The sequence below is a fragment of the Chiloscyllium punctatum genome, chromosome 5, assembly GCF_047496795.1.
Source record: "Chiloscyllium punctatum isolate Juve2018m chromosome 5, sChiPun1.3, whole genome shotgun sequence".
Lineage (NCBI taxonomy): Eukaryota > Metazoa > Chordata > Chondrichthyes > Orectolobiformes > Hemiscylliidae > Chiloscyllium > Chiloscyllium punctatum.
Window position 1 is genome coordinate 63,018,078 of NC_092743.1, and position 18,165 is coordinate 63,036,242.

General features: G+C 38.5%; 1 protein-coding gene across 1 annotated transcript in view; it reads right to left on the bottom strand.

Moving 5' to 3' along the window:
* The window catches only part of kcnq3 (potassium voltage-gated channel, KQT-like subfamily, member 3), a 424,966-nt gene extending 407,504 nt beyond the window's left edge, over positions 1 to 17,462 (bottom strand). The window contains exon 1 of the mRNA XM_072570436.1: positions 16,842 to 17,462. Coding sequence (XP_072426537.1) covers positions 16,842 to 17,158 — 317 coding nt within the window. The 5' untranslated portion in view covers positions 17,159 to 17,462. The remainder of the gene's footprint in view (positions 1 to 16,841) is intronic.
* Between the last annotated feature and the right edge of the window lie 703 nt (positions 17,463 to 18,165).

The window sequence follows — 18,165 nt, forward strand, 5'->3', positions numbered from 1 at the left end:
GCAGGTTTTTGTGCTTAACAAGAAACTACTATTCATGAGAAATAAACCAGTTCTAACCATGTAAACAATATGAATTATCAACTGATAACTTTATCCCTTCTTAAATCTGTAAACATACATGTAGACAAACATAGACTTTATTAAAAATTAGATGGAGGAAAACATATTGTAGTAACATAGTTAAACAGCACTAGTTCGCAGGACTTACTGAGGTGTCCTTTGCTTCTTCTGAGTCCTTCGGCTCTTCAATCTTTTCTTCAAATTAGTTCAGTTCTTTATTGCAGTCATGGGGTAGTTGTCACACTAATTTCTGTGTATTGTTCACCAACTAAAATGATTGGCCCAGTAGCCAATCAGCAAGATGTTGTTATGCTGAGCACTCCTGGCCCACACAAAAGATTCTGACTGCAAAACCATTCAACAGGGTCTCTCACTGCCCTAAACACACCTAGAGTCTAACAATCCTTCACCGCTGTTTTAAAAAGGGAACAGTTTAAATATAGTTCACAATGAATTCCAGTAGTTGGTTTCAAAACTACAACATCGCCTTCCACAGTTCCATAAGTTTAAGGCAGTAGTGTTTTCCCATTTTGGTCTACAATCCAAAAATAAAGAAAAATGATAGCGACTTTACACAGGCCATTTCCTAAATACGAGCTGCCCACAGACTTGACAAGGCCATGGTCAGACCCAGTAACCATCCAGTTAATGCACTAATGAACCCCTGGCTTACCACAGCCCAACCCTCAACATTTTCTCGGCATCTCTGACTAACCACAGCCCATTCCTGGACTGATCTTTCAAGAGGTTCTCAACTGACTGACTGACTAGAAAGGCCCAGACTGATTTTGAATGATTTAGGACTAATCATGGGCAGTTGCGAGACTGAAAGACCACCGATCCCCAGACTTGAAACAGACCAAATGTGTGACTGACCATGATCAATTCGCTGGACGAGAAATGTCCAGTCTTTCCCATGAAGCATGCCTTGCCTTCCTTCTTCACATGTGTGGTCTTCATGCATATGGAATATGTTTGCCACACATGCTGCAGGCGCATGCACTATCTCTGGTGATGCAGCACCATACACCCCCAACATTGCTGCACAGTCACATGCTTCTGCTTTACTTTCTGCATCATAGCAACCCTCTTTGCCACAAGCTACTTGCTGGCCTTATGTGTTAATGTGGTCTATCAGACAAAATCTGTTGTTTGGCCCTATGTGTTAAGCTGTCACCTGTAAAACTGAAGTTGCTGTCTTGCTGATCTCCATTGAGTTCTGTGACAGGTCACAAATACAACCTGCTTTGGAATCCAATGGAGATGCCTACTGCAGTTGTTGAAGTTATAGCAAAATTGAATACAAGGAACATTGAGAAGCTTTCTCCAGAAACAACAGACCTCATCTGGACTCATCCAAAGTCAACAGATACATGATTGGCTTTTGCAGTTTAGTTTCTGAAGCATTGAGTATCTTGCTTGACCGGAAGTTAATTCAGAAGTAGAAACTAATTTTGATGAGTTCTGCAATCGATGGGATGCAAATACATGCAGATAGGCTTCTCACCAGCTTATAGTGAGGAAGTCAGCTCAGCATTTAAGGAGGGGTGACTTAGGTGTGGAAGTTTATCCAGACAGTGACAATCTAATTGTTGGATTCTTTCCCGACGAAGTCAGCACTCTCACCATTATTCTCACCATTTCAGCAAGGGGAAAAGTTTGCCCAATGTGTGGATGTTGAATTAAAAACAATTACAGGATATCCCATAGGACGGCTGCACCCATTGTTTTAACCATCTAATCTAATTCAATCTCCAAAAACTGTGTAACAAATAAAAATACCTTACACTGTGCCAACTAATAACCATGATTTGCCCATGTTGAGGCAGTAAATGGAGCAACCAGAAGTACCAGGTCTACACATCTATTCAATATCACTACAATAGCAGATAATGATCCAGCAATACATTCACAGAACAGACAGAAGTTGACACTGAGAAATAAAAAACTACAATTATAGTATCAACTGTACCAACTATAACAACTTGAAGTTTACTGATCACCTTTAACATGCAAAATGTCCTTCAAAAGAAACAGACACGAAGCATTGAATGTTAAGGTTGCAAAATGAAGGAATGAGGAATAGAATCCCATGATACAGAAGCATAACAGTTCTGGCCTTGATGAAGAATGTGCAATTAGAAACTGGAACAGTTAATAATGCACAGATAGAATTAAATAAGGCTATGATGGGTATATACAAGCAATAGGACCTTGAAGGTCATGCTCTGAAAGATAAATAGAGGGGATTTATGAGGACCAGGGTTAGGTGTGAGGACTACCCAGTAGTTAAGTGTCAAAGAGCTGGTGTTTCCAGAGTGAGGTTCAGGGTAGAAAAACTGAACGTAAAATGACAGATGCTAATGCAAAGTACCAAAAGAATAGCCACTGGAATAATGTATATATAATTGGTTACATTGAAATCTACACAGTACATTGTAAAATTACAGTTTGAGAGTCACAGTTAGCTCAAAGTAGGTGGTTGAGAATTCATAATTAACCTTAAGGTAATTTATTAAATAGCAGCAGTTTAGGTAGGATACATAATCAAAATAGGTAGAAAAACATATTACACCTAACAGGAAAGAAAGGTGCTGGATTGGATAAATGAATGAAGAAAACACGATTGCTAATCTATCTCTATGGTGGCTACTGGTATTCTCCTTCAAATGATTTACAGGACCAGTGATCTACAAAAAGAAGCAACAGTGCACTGAGGAAAACCTTTTTCATACAGCAAGTAGATAGGGTAGATAATACACAGCTGGAAACTTGATGCAGGCAGTTTCAATTGAGGCATTCTGGACCGTAAGGGATGATTACTTGGATAGAAATAATGTGCCAGGGAAGGTGGAAAAAGCAGGAAATTGGCAGCAGGTAATGGTGCTCATTTAATAAGTCAGAGCAGGCACAATTGACTTAATGGTCTATTTCCGCACCATAATACTTCTATGGTTCTGTGATTCTGAATCTAGCTTCAGCCAGCCTATACTGTACCACTAACTTTCATGACTCCTCTTCAATCAATCACGGAATGTCAGCATCGCTGATTAGGCTCACATTTACTCCCTGTCCCCAAGTTCTTTAGAAAAAGTGATGACGAGGTGCTTTCATGTGCCATGGCAATCCTTGGAATATAACTCCTTTCAGGAGGTGATGATTTTCAAATTCAGTTTCAGTCTTAAAAAAATCACAACACTAGGTTCTAGTGCAACAGGTTTAATTGGAAGCACACTAGCTTTCTGATCGTCGCTCCTTCATCAGGTGGTGGTATTGATTTTTAACTTTGTACACCCCAGTCCAACACCGGCATCTCCAAATCAGTTTCAGTCTTAGTTTTCTTAGAAACTGGTGGGACCAAGCAACTGGTAGGGCCAGGTTTCTTTCTCAGTTTTGCTTTCCAATGACAGTATTTTGTCTCAAAAACTACTGTGAAACTACAGATTTCACACATATACACTTACACACATACATACACATACAATGACTAATGAGATTCACACAGAAATGGAGGAAGTGAAACTGGGACAAACATCATGCATACTAGAACTCTTACTTAGAGACTGAAAACATATGGAAAACTGGCTCTGAAATACATTGCATATTGGAAGATTTAGTATGTACTTCAGGGCACATGAAGGGATTATCAAACATGAGATGATACACAGAAATGTACTGGTGAGACAGATATGGATGCACTGAATTGTGGATCAAACATATCATTTTGTAAGGAACTACACTCATTTATATTATTAATAAAACAAAATGTCACAAATGTTTAAAAAAGCAATGTAACTGTGAGGTAAGTCAAAAAAAAGTACAACAGCAGGCAATAAATTGGACTAATATACAATCAGCTGGCTTTCTGCAAAGGAGAGTGAATGACACTTCATGTGGTGTTGAAGAGTAGTGCTGTTTCTCTGTCTTGCTGATCATAAATTTCAAGACCACATGAGTATTCAAGTTTTGCCAGCACACATAAAACACAAACAAAACCAGAAGTTGCTGGAAAAGCTCAGCAGATCTGGCAGCATCTGTGGAGAGGAATCACAGTTAATATTTTCAGTTGAGTAACCCCTTCTCAGAACTGTGTAAAACATGTAAGAAACACACTCATGTTTATTTTTACAAAGGTCAATTATTAGATTAAAAATCACAAGGTATGTATCTACAGAAACTGACATTTTGAAATATTTCTTTAAGGCGCATACTGTGACAGACACAGAAGATGCTAGAGCTGTTACTGAGTCATACACATTACACAATGAGACAGAAGAAACTTAATACATTATTTATAATTAGTTGGCAATTACATATACAAGACACCATTTTCTAAAAATTGCAACAGTGGCACAAAGCTTTGTTAGATGCAGTGGAAATTCAGAAAATATAGCAACAAACTTCAGTGCCTAATTTGGGATATATTCTTGAATGCACACTTTCAGACTTCTGTTAGAATCCCAGCTGATGTGGATACTTGACATGTCATACTCCAGAGTGAAACTGGCTCCATAGAACTTATGATTGCAGTTTGCTTGCATTATTCATACTCATACAGGCTGCCAATATTTTTTAAATGAAACAACACAAGTTTATTATACAAAAAGGGAAAAAGAAAGTTAAATACATGAAAAGTTGTAAAGATATTAACATAAAAGAAAAACATCAACACCTTTCCAAGAAATTTCCCTGAATGACATTCAACTCCAGTGAGTTATCCCTCCCATCTTAAATCTTTAATTTCTTACTTAACTGATCAAATTGCAAACATTTCTTTTTGCAACTTTGTATACAGTCACCAGATCTAATATTGTCTGTTACTGTCTCTCCTCCTAGCTATACATCACTGATTTTTCCAAACTGAATTTGGAAGTCCTGTCTACTTAAACATCAAAAACAGTTTTAAGACTTCATCTAGCTCTGAAACTAAACTGGCCTTCGACTCATATGAAACTTCTTTTCAACAGCAACTGGATTGTGGCCCCTGGTCTGTCTTTCCGTATGTCATAAATCTTTGAAAGCGTTTCATCAATTGATTCCCCAAGCAGTCTACCTAATCATTTTGCTTAAATCACATGTTTTCTTCAAATTTATATTTTCAAAAAATTACTTTCTGATGCTTAAAAAAGCCACTTTCTCAGAACTAAAAAATCTATTTCATTCCACTTTAAAATTTAAATTCCCAATTGATAATCACGTATCACAAATCTTTATCATAAGCCACAGACATGCATGAATCCTATTACCTTGGAATGTATTTATTTACATTTTGTCTTATAACAATTAAGACTGCCCGTTCTAAATGAACACTCAACCTGTCCTGAATTTTGGCTATTTGGAAGTACATTTATCAAAGGAGGACTGCTGACTCTCTTACTGTGAAGTGAGAGTTACAGTGTTTGTAAGTATATTCACTACTTTCCCTTCAATACACTAAGTATTTTTGATGTGTAGTCTAACAGGTTTCTTCCAAATGGCTGCAGACATACAAGATGGATCTGTAGGAACAAATTACTGCAGAAGCTGGAATTTGTTCTGAAAACAACAAATGTTGGAGATCACAGCGGGTCAGTCAGATAATATCCAGGGAGAGAGAGGAAGCTAACATTTTAAGTCTAGATGACTCTTCATCAGAGCTTCATCAAAGATAGATTTGCATTTATAATAAAGGTTTTTATAGCCTTAGGATATCACAAAATGCTTCACAGCCAATTAAGTATTCTTGAAACGTGGACAGCATTGTCACAGTTTATTATCTTATGCAGGGAGGAGGTGATGGCATAGAAGAGGTACTGATGGCAGTGTAGTGGTAATGTCACTGGACTAGTGATCCAGAGCCCTAGGCTAATCTTTAGTTTAAATCCCATTGTGGCAGATGGTTAAATTAATGAAGATCTGGAATAAAAAGCTAACTTAATACCAGCATGTACCACTGTTGATTGCTGTAAAATCCCACCTGATTCACTTACGTCCCATAGGGAAGGAAATCTCTCATCCTTACTTGGTCTGGCCTACATGTATTTTCAGACTCACAACAATGTGGTTGATTCTTAATTGATGGGCAATAAATGCTGGCTCAACCACCAGTGTTTGCAACCCACCAATTAATTTTAAAAAGCTATTCAGCCCATTGTATCTGCTCTGGCTCTCCAAATGGGCATTATGACTTTGTCTTGCCTTGTCTCCAAACACCCGCAGATTATTTGAAAAGGAACAATCTTTTGATGCCCTCTTGAATGCCTTGACTGAGCCTGCATCCATCATACTTCCACATTGTGCATTCCAGACAGTGACTTCATAAAAGAGATATTTTTCACATGCATTTGTTTCTTTTGCAAATTACTTATAGGAAGGCAGCACTTAACTAAGGAAAGCACCTAAACCCTGAGTAAAACTGAGGTCAGTGTGAATCAATGCCTCCGCTCATCCATCCCGATGGCTGTAGAGGATGGTCATTGTAGCTTGAGTATACCACTGTGATTAATACAATGAAATCACTTAGCAGTTTTGAACCTCTCGGGATGGTAAGTCAATCAGCATCTCAAATAAGTACACAGCAAAGACTATGTGACAGCTTTGCCAAACAGTAACATCAGTAGGGAGGAGGCCCACATTGCAACATTTTTGGCAAGGAGCAGGAAACCAAGCCATATTCTATAAAAGATGTGGAGAAACTAAGATGAGCACAGTATTTAAAAGACGCAGAAGCATGCACTGTATGTAGACGAACTGAATGTGGCACATTCATTCTAAATATTGACTTTTATAGAAATATTTGCAATAGATATAAAATATGTCAGCCACACTGTGCTATGCACTTTACAATACTGCAAAAGACCTTGCTAATATTTATCCATTGAGTAAATGTGCATCCTGTGATTTTGAGAGTATATTGATATGAGAAGCTGACAGACCAATATGTGGAGTTAAACTGCATCCCATGGGACTAGATTAGATTGCTCTCATTTTCAGTGTCTGCTTATGAAAGAAACTAATGACACTGAACAAAAGAGAAATCAAAAATTAGCACTGTTGAGCATAAAAGATCATAACAAATTAAAGAATGAAACATTTCAATGATGCAGCTGTGAGTTTAATTGGATTAACAAACAAATCAAAACTGAAAAACAAAGGAATAATCAGCACAGCGACTGGGCTGACTTTTGAAGCACTGATTCATTATATAAGAGTCAGTAGACATTGGGGAGGTACCACAAGTGCAGTAGTTAGTGACTGCATTGTCAAAAAAGGTGAAAAAAAAGATAAACGTGACAGGAGACCCAAGTTTCATCCAGGCAGAATTATGGAATTGATTATGAAGTGCAAACTTGAGATCCACCTACACAGAAAAACACATTTTAAATTAAAATTCAATATGAAGTGCTCATTATCAAACTCGAAGGTATGAGCATTCAAAATAAACACTGACAACAAATACAAAGAAACTGAGCAAAGGGTAGAAAACACCACGTACTTGTGAGATCAGTAATGTCAGAATGAGGCAGCAGGTAAATGTCAGGGGGAGTGCCTAAAGCCTCCCTGCTGTCACTGCTGCCACTTCTAATTTGGATAAATAACTCGGATTCAGAACATGTAAAACAATTAGATTTGCTGATGTTGCCAACTCAGAGGGACAGTAAAGTTAAAGGAAAGAGCTCGCACAGAACAAAGCAATAAAAAGAAAGGCTACAACAACTTAGAATTCCATTCTCAAAAAACATATCAAATAGTAACTTGGAAGTATATATTAGGTGTTGAAAGCAATGAAGCCGATACTATGGACGGCACAGTGGTTAGCACTGCTGCCTCACAGCGCCAGAGACCTGGGTTCAATTCCCACCTCAGGCAACTGTATGGAGTTTGCACATTCTCCCCGTGTCTGCCTGGTTTCCTCTGGATGCTCTGTTTTCCTCTCACAGTCCAAACATTTGCAGGTTAGGTGAATTGGCCATGCTAAATTGCCCGTAGTGTTAGGCGTAGGGGTAAATGTAGGGGATTGGGTCTGGGTGGGTTGCTCTTCAGAGGTTCGATGTGGACTTCTTGGGCCGAAGGGCCTGTTTCCACACTGTAAGTAATCTAATCTAAACATGGGGGCTGAAATCTTACCTTCTTTTGACTAAGTAGAAGTTGCATTACGTCTCTTGGAGAGATTCTCACTGAGAAACCAAGCAGGATTTCTCGCCATAGCATTCCACATGTGCCTCATTAATTACCTACCCCACCACTATGGTGTCCCAATCTTACCACGTGCCTTTCGTGCAATTACTTGCCACTCACCAAATGTCCGCCAAAAGATCAGAATCCCAGGCACCCGCACCATATTTGAAAGGTTGCTGTATACCCAGACAAGCGCTGGCATTTTGATAAAGGATGGAATCTGAACATGTCAGAGAAGAGGAAGATGATGCCTCACTTCTAAAACAGGGACCTTAAACTCCTGGGTGGAGAGGTTGGTTCAAAGGGAGGGCTTGTCTTCCCAGATGACCAGTGGAGGAGGGTATATCACCAAACCTGGCAGCCTGACAATCAGCAATGGCTTCATGGTCATCATTCAACTCTTATTTCCAGATTATTAGAGAATTCTACTGCCATTGTGAGATTAAAGACATGGTCACAAAACCTTACCAACTGTCTTTTGGTGGTGCCAAAACTGAATATTACTGAAAAGAGACATATTCTGTCAAAGCTTTTCATCTTGTACTCATCAGGACATTTGCAAGAAAATCAAGCAAAGAAAAACATGTTTATACTGTGTGAAGAGTGTGCTAATTGATTGACAAATAGATTCTGGTTAATAGAAATGTTGCCATGGAGAATGCAGAACTGGGTGATAACTGACAGTTAACTGCAATGCTTAGTTTAAAGTCAGAGCAGGCAGGTTGCCTTGGAATGTAAAGGATTAACTGGAGAATGGCTGACACCTATTTTATTAAGGTGAAACAGGTAAAATGTGTACACATCTTTCTGTCTAAACAAAAAGCACTTTGTCTTAATGTATGCAGTTCCTAGCACATGTAAATGACACCACACCATGAGCCTGATTGGCAATCTTAAATTAGCTGTCAACATAATTCTTAGCACACTCAGGATTATCTAACAAATATTATCTAATCATAACTCACATCTCTGTTCATACAACATTCTCTTCTCACACAGCGCAAAATGTTATTCCCCTTTACAATGGCATTCTTGCAAATGTTCTGACGAGTGCAAGGGTTAAAAATGTTTTGACAAAACATGTCTCCTTTCAGCTATACGCACCTTATTAACCTCATAATTGTTAACACAATGTTAAACATGCTACACTCACCATACATATCTCACATTACTTGTACTAAATTTTAATAACAACAGATATCAAAAGCATTTCAGAAATGATAAAAGAATTGGCTGGGAAATGTATATCCAGCTTCATAATAGTCACAGGAATAAAGCCACAGTTCTTACATATATACCATGTTTCCTATGTAAATAAGCCATGGCATTTGATAACAAAGTTCCCTTTTTAATAGTTACAGGTTGAAAGTAACTCAATGTAACATTAATTGATCTGTATATCTTAAACCAAAAAGTAAATCACTAATATCAATATTCATTAAATCAGGTGACTCACTGTGCCTGTATCAATGCTTACCATAACTGGCTGAACTTTTGTTTTCTATTTGTGGACTAACCTGTTGTGTTTTTCTAGTATCTTTTCATATTTCAATTCGTTAACATCTATGGTGTTCCTCATAAAATATATGTATATAATATATATGTGTCCTTGAATATTTTTCAAGTGTTCACTTAATCCCTAATTTTCAAAATCACTTGATCTAAATAACTAGCTGCTATGAATAATATCATATTCTAATAGCCATCTCCTTGCTTCTCGATCTAAGATTGTGAAAGAAGAGTAAAATTGTAAGCCGTAAAAAAATTAAAGTCTAACTGGCTGTTTAATGTGAAGTATAAAATATTAAATAAAATCCTGACAACAATTTTTGGACTTGCAAGTTCCTATACAAATCACAAAAATCATGCTGATTTTATAAAATGACAATATTACTCCAGTAGTGAAAGCATTATTGTATGTCACAAGCCTGCCACTCAGCTTAGTCTTACCACTAGATATGGTGAAATCGTTTGGTAGGATAACACAGAAGTATTGACAGAAGTTTTATTTTGAGACACCTTATTTCAGAAGATTCAAACAATTCACCTCATCAGCATTTTTGCTGAGTCGTACAAGCCCATCTGCTATTAGTTAGATCAGGTATTTGGCACCTCACTCTTACTACTGTGTTAAAATCATACAACACCTGGTTATAGTCGAACGGGTTTATTTGGAAGCACTAACTTTCGGAGTGCTGCTCCTTCATCAGGTACTGTCACCCTGAAAGCTAATTCTTCCAAATAAATCTGTTGGACTATAATCTGGTGTTGTGTGCTTTTTAACTTTGTCCATCCCACTCCAACACTGGCTCCTCCACATCATTGTTACTGTGTATAATACCCAATTGAGAGTCCATGGTCTTAGCATCAGAGACCAAAGCATTACTGATATTTTGTAGGCAATGCAAAATCCACAGTTCTCAAGGCCACCATGCTCAGGGTAACTTAGAAACTACAGGAAAAGTAACAGGGAATGGTAAGATCTAAACAAATGATTTTGAGATGGAAATATTATAAATTACAACATTCTCACAACAGAGTGATATATTTTTCTTTGCAACACTGATTGGAATGACAGCTTAGTATACTGTGCATCATGCTGAGAGGAAGCAGCAAGTTTGTCTATAAAGAGAAACATAGTTTTGAGGGCAGCTGTGCTCAAGCCAAGGTCTAGTATTTCATGGCTGTGTACAGAGTAAGAAATATATGAAGGGGTGCGTTGCTTTGACAATGCTGCTAAGGTCATTAAATTTCTTCCTGTACCACAGCCAGGTCATTGTCTGCTGGCTGAGAACCAAAATAGTTGATAGATTTACCTTGAACCATGGTAAGAGATTTTAAAGGCACGGCATCTCCTACTGGATACAGATGCACAAATAAGAAAAAAAACAATAATTTACACCACGGTAACTTCAAAATGATTTCATGATAATTATAAATGGTGTCTTGATGAATTCTATTTTCTTTAAATCTTAATAATTTGCTTTTCCACAGCCTCTGCAATTGTGTGTTGTTGGTTTGATCACTTTGATGAATGTATTTCTTGGCAAATCATTTGCACCTATTTATAGAAAAATATGCTTAAATACAACCACTTACAAATGTAATTTACTCAATAGAAAACAAAGTCACTAAAACCAAGGTTTACTGATTTTCTTTCCATGGACAATCATAACGGAAAAGACAAGTGTCAGCTTTTAGAAATAGCATTGCCTATTGGACACTGGAATGTACAAATAATTTTTTAAAATAAACAAATTCACATCACAGTAACTTTAGGACATTCTTGATAATTTTAAGTAGTCTCATGAGGAAGTGCACAGGTACAACAACTGAAAAGCAAGAGGTCACAACAATCTCAACAAAAGTGCAATTGTTGCTTGTAAATATGTTAAGCTGGTATTTACCACTTGCAGTCAAGTTCAGAAATGTTGTAGTAATAATGGATTTCACAGGTTGAAGAATATGTAGGTTTTACTGTAGCTGCAAGCCAAGGATCTCAAATAATGTACTGCCTCCTAAGTGCCAAGGTAGTGGGTGCAAAGCATTTTGCTGACGACAAAAGGATAGCTCAAAGTAGAACCAACAACATTGGCAGAATCCCAGCTTTAATATTTCCTATGAAGGCTCAGCAATTAAGTGATTGATTAGTTAAATGTCATTGGGAGTAGGCAGGAAAGTCCATTGTAACGAAACAACAAGGCCTCATGATTAGCAACCTCAGCATGACTCCCTCATGCTACTCTTTTTAAAAAAAAGCAAGTTAAGGGAGGTCAGTGTGTTACTAAAGATTATGTCGGTAGAATGAGTTCAGGTTCCTTGGAATACAGCCAGATTTGTGTCTTTTTTCTGTCTCTCTTCCTTTAGGACTGGAACACTGATTGAAATGAATTATGAACAGTCTGTACGATGTCTGTCTTTTATACCTGCTCAGCCATTGGGAAAAGAAATGTACAAATTGCAGCCCAAATCAAACAGAATGTACCAGATACTACAATCATGGGCAACATTAGAAAATCATGCAGAATCATCAAAAATAGAGTTTGAACTTTGGAGCACACATAAAGATTTTAAAAGAGTTCAGAAGAAATATCAGAAGCAGAACCTGATCCAGTGGTGGCAGTGCTGACAACAGTTCATGAGCTGGCAAACATGCTAGGGTTTGCTTGTCATGCTCCACACACTTGTTCTACCAGTTAATACCGGTGGCACAGGATGAGACCCTCTAAGGGTCAATAGTTAGCCTCTTAATGGCCTCAATTAGCAACTCCTAAGCATGTTGTTCTAGAAATTCCAGAGCAGATACCAGCCCTGTGAGCAAGGCATCAGCAGAGATCACAGCACAGGACATGTTGGTATTTGATAGCCTTTGTTCAGCCATTGAGGATGTGATGACAAAGTAGTAATGTTACTGGGGACAGAAGTTAAAGTTTCACCATGGCAGATGGTGAAATTTGAATTGAATAAAAGTGGGATACACCGCTAATCTAAACATCCATTTAAGCATTGTCAATTGTCATAAAAACCATCTGGTTTACTAATGTTAATTTAAGAAAGGAAATTTGCCATGCTTGGGGCAGCAAGGTGGCTCAGTAGTTAGCACTGCTGCCTCACAGCGCCAGGGACCCAGGTTCGATTCCAGCCTTGGGTGGCTGTCTGTGTGGAGTTTGCACATTCTCCCAGTGTCTGTGTGGACTTCCTCCGGGTGCTCCAGTTTCCTCTCACAGTCACAAAGATGTGCAGGTCAGGTGAACTGGCCATTCTAAATTGCCCAAAGTGTTCGGTGCTTTAGTTAGAGGGAAATGGGTCTGGGTGGGTTTCTCTTCAGAGGGTAGATGTGGACTTGTTGGGCTGGAGTGCCTGTTTGCACAATGTAGGAAATCTAATCTTGTCTGACCTACATGTGACTCAGGCCCATAACAATTAGTTTTCAGCAGTCCTTTGAAATGGCCAAGAGAGCCAATGATTTCAAGGGCAATTAGAAATTGGCAACAAATGCTGGCCTTGCCAACGATGCCATCATCTCCTGTAAGAATAAGATGTACAACGATGATCTCATCTGACCCTATCAAACTTCTGAAGCTCCATTTCCAAAATTTCTCACTGATAGAAGAATGCTAACCTATATCTTTTATACCGATTCTATCCGCATTTACTAGGTCAGTTGAAATTCCTTACTATCACCAATCCATTATTTTTCGTGATTTTCAGAAATTTGCCTAAATATTTGTTCTTCTATTTCCCCTAACTTTTGGTCCCAGTGATGTGACTGTCACTTTTTGAAATCCACAATAACCTGCACAGCACTGATGCATGTTGTAAGAGAACGACTCGATGTTTATGACACAGCACAGGTATTAAATGTACTTGCTTTTAATTCTTTGTATACCACATTAGCTTTATGTGTCAGCAGGCTGTGGATGCTGAGTCATAAGTATATTCAAGGTTGCAATCAATATATTTTTGGACTCCAAGTGTATCAAGGAATCAGATACTAACATGGAGTTGAGATCAAGGATCAACCATGATCTTATTAACTGGCGCAGCAGGCTTTAATGGTCATATGGTCTACTCCTCCTTTTAACTCTTATGTCAGCACAAGTCATATATCATATTCCAGATGGCACAGTTATTAGAGATACATAACAATCTGTGAAACGCAGATTGAAAGCACCCAGTGTTTTAACCGCCAGCCTAACATATACCAATTCCCGAAGTTATCTCACACAACTGTGAAATTCCTGGGTAACCTTAGGCTATATTCATAACAGGAATAAGACTTTGTGATTGAACAGTGAGTTTCAGCATTAGTTTTCTGTTTTAATATATACTAAGATTAATCAATTATTTCCAGATAATTAAAAAATCTATAAGCCAAACTTTTGCATAAATCAAAGTAATGGAAATCATTCTTAACAGGAGAAACTTAAAAAACAAGAAACTTAAAAAACACGATGTTTGTAACAAAAACAAATCATAAATAATAAAAAAATTCAACTTCCTGCTGTCTTCAGATGTTAAAAATAAACATGGGTTTCATTGATATAATTTATTCCAAAGTGTTTTGATAAAATTCCAGACAAAAAGCATTAACTGAACTAAAATCTGGAATCAGAATTATGACACAGGAGAGCACTCAGTTTATTCTGTCTACTGCCTCTTTGCTACAACTATCCAATTAGTCTCACTCTTAGCACTTTCTCCATTACCTTACCTTTTTATTCCTTTCGAAAATATTTATCCACACTCTTTTGGAAAATCATTACTGAAACTGGTTCCACTATCCTTTCAGTTAGTGCATTACAAATTACTCTATTGTCATCTCAGTTCTCTGTTTGCAAGCACATTGAACTAAATATTCTGGTTAAGTTTCTATCTGTAAAAGCTGTTTCTCAAGTGTGGTGCCCAAAAATGAACACAATATTCCAGCTGAATGCTTAATTGTGTTTCATGTGGACTTAGCATAGTTTTGTTGCTTTTGTATTTCAGACTGCATTTAATGAAGGAAATCAAATGTGCATCCAGCATAAAATATGAGGTTGGACATAAAATTAGCTATTAGACAGAGAACTACATCTTTTGTCAGACTCAAATTTTTCTTGCCCAGACCTCTGCGGTACTTAATTTACGTAAGTGATCTCCAGAATCAATTGCAAGATTATCAAAGTTTTGAATAAAATGTTTAAAGCACTGAAATAGAATGATACAGCTGAGGATCTGGATTACTTACACAGACATGTGATGGATACAATCTTACTCTCATTAAAACATGTGGAATTAGCATACAAAAGCTCTAACTAGCAATATTGAATGTGACAGTTCTACTACCAAGACAATATGGTCAGACAATAAAAAAGGTTAGCAAAACATTGTGATATTTAGTCAAAACAAGGTCCTGATATCCTGAGGTATTGATTTTTCACTACAATCTATACTTGAGTGCAAAGAAACTGGATGCATGCTCTTCAGCTGTAGTCAAAAACCATGAGAACAATTTATTCTTATACTGTCCAAAAACCAAAAGAAAGCAAATAACTTATGAAATGCAGGTAACAAGGTAGAATTTTTCCTTCAACATTACACAAAGTCACACTCCAGAAAAAAAAGGTAAGGGCTAACTAAAGTAACCTCTTGTGAAGTGCAGGGTGGAAACAGAACACTTTATAGTTTGATTTACTCTAGTCATGAAAAATATGCATTCCCATAGATTCAATGCTTCTTCATATCTTCACTACTTTTTTATCCAGTTACTAAATTAAAGTGAGGAGTAATAAATTTCAATGGCAGATGTATGGAGGAAAGTTGAGAACACAACCTTAAATGTGATCAATATAAAATGCATTATTTTTATACAGAGATTTTATCTTGAATTATTCATGAGTATGTTCATTGATAATATAACTGAATCTTGTCCTATGGACTACACATAACCGTCGAGCTTTATTCTGTAGTTTAGGACATTACTGGATTGTGACTCACCCTTGCCTTAATCTCATTGATGTACTAATCTCTCATATTATATTGAGAAAACTAATATTATGACTGTATTTGCACTTGAATCTACGCTTGTGTCCATCTATATATTTAACAAAGTGTACAAGGCAACTTTTTGCATTCACTAGCTAATGGGACCTGAATGACAAGAAAGATCATTTCTCCCACTGGAAAAAATTGAGGGTAAACTTTATTTTGAAGAAAAGTAAGAAGTTGAACAAGTTCCCATCAATCACTGTATACCATCAATTAGCAACTCTTATTGGCAAGTGAAAATAAATCATTTTCTAGTAAAAGCTAAATATAGATATTTAAAACAAAAAAAATCTCAAAACAATATCAGCTAATTTTGAAAATGTAATTTGCCTACAAATTTTTCCCACTTTTGGAGTAGAATATTGACCAGTGCAGGTAAATAGGATTAGTGTTTCTTGGTCGGTATAAACGTGGTAGGCCGAAGGAGCTGTTTCTATGCAGTATGGATCTATGATTCTATAGTTTGTGTGTAACTGTAGACTTAGTACATTCGGAACTGGTAAAGTCAGTCATTGCACATCACTGCCTAACTGCTATCCCTGAACTCGGCGTTACACCTTCATGCAACGGATTCCGCCTACAACTCAGGGAGGCACACAGCATTAGGAGTCCGGCTGACCAATAACAATGCGTGCAGCCCCACAAATATCTACACGACTCTGCAAGCATCCCCAGTTTCTTCAGTCCGGTATAAGGTGTGGTTCCCTGGCACTCAGGCACAACAAGTGCAGCAAACAAAACCCATTCTTCCTTTGTTACGTTACCTGAAATTGTACAGGACCCTGCAACAATAAAACAATAACTGCGTGGGGGTGGGGAAGAGACATCGGGGCGTGGAAACAGATAGTATTAAAAAGCAGTCAACTAAAAATACATGGAATAAATAAATTAACGTCGACAATGGAAAAGCACGGCTCGTGTTTGACTGACTTCAGCAGTAATATGAAAATATCCTTATTGTCAGTATTTTAGGATTAAACAAACGAGACACGGTAATTCCAAACAGGACGGGGAATAACAGTGAAAACACCTTGTTGTACGTTGATATAAAAACCAAGCAGCAAATATGAAAGGGGGATGCGACCAGGACTTACACGAAGGCGTGATAGACCAGTGCCCATCCTCCGGGTCTCTCCAGCGCATCATAAATAAAGTTCTGCAGTTTTCTGTAGGTGGCTTTCCTTCTGTTCGGTTGATTGTAGCTCAGAGGCTTGGTCAGGAGGCTCAGCCCTTCCTTCGGTCCCGGTTTGCTGTCTTCTTTGCTCCGTCCTTCCAGCAACAGAGCACCGTCACGGTCTGCGCCGGCGTTCAGTCCGAGTCCGACCACCCCGGGCTCGGGCTCGGGGGCGAAACCCACCCGCAGCTTCTTGCCTTCGCCCGAGCCATCACCATCCCTGGACTTGAGCCCCATGGTCAGCAGGCACGCCGATGCTCACTGTAGGCAGGCTGGCAGAAAGCGTGCAGGAAGCAAATGCCATGGCTCGTAAACAGAGACCAGAGCTCAAACAGAGAGGTCCCATCAGGATCTTCGGGGAGTGGAGGAGACCTCTCTGCATCTCCCTCTTTTAACCAGGTTGGAGAGTGGGCATCACGCCCTCGCTTGTTTTTTTTCTTGTTACCTGTTGGTATAAGTGATGCAGCCCTCACTGAAGGCGATATGGTTTGATGATTGTGCAGCCGAGAGGTGGCATGTGGAATTGCTGCCAGGGTTTTTTCTGAGGCGGAAGGATTATTGATGGTTGAAGCAAAAGGATCCAGGAAGCACAGAAACAGATTCAGCTCATTACACGCCAGCACGTGACCACCGCTGCCATTTAAATTTCTTAAAGATATTCTCCATGGGTAACATTAATACAACCAATTTGAGGGGGAACCCTTAAATGCGAAGCTTATGATGGGCTAATTTTATTTCAGATCCTAGGCTTCGAAAAGCAATGGCCTACAACGCACATCAACACTATCCTGGCACATCCCTGTCTAATATTTTAATTCCTAAATGTCCTGTAGGGTGGGCTGGGATCTGGGAGCTGTACCCACCCTCGGCGGAGTGTCACCCCACACCTTTACCCATTTCTGTTCAAATTGCTTTTTGAAGGTTGCAGTGGAATTTGCCTCCACCACCCTATCAACCAGTGTACTCCAGAGCAGAACCATCCTCCTTCCAAAGTGATGGATCCTCTTTTCCCCTCTTTTACCTACTTTAAAGCATCACCTGTGGTGGATGACGAGGAAACTGCTGCTCCCTGCTCGGTTTATCAAAAATTGAAATTAGATCTCCCTTTGATCTTCTCCACTCCAAAAGAAAACAACCTAAACTTCCCTCGTCTGTCCACAGAGCTAGAGTCCCTCACTCGGAATATCATCCTGGTCAATTACTCTGTGCCCTCTCTGAGATTTTGGCATCCTTCCCAAAGTGTT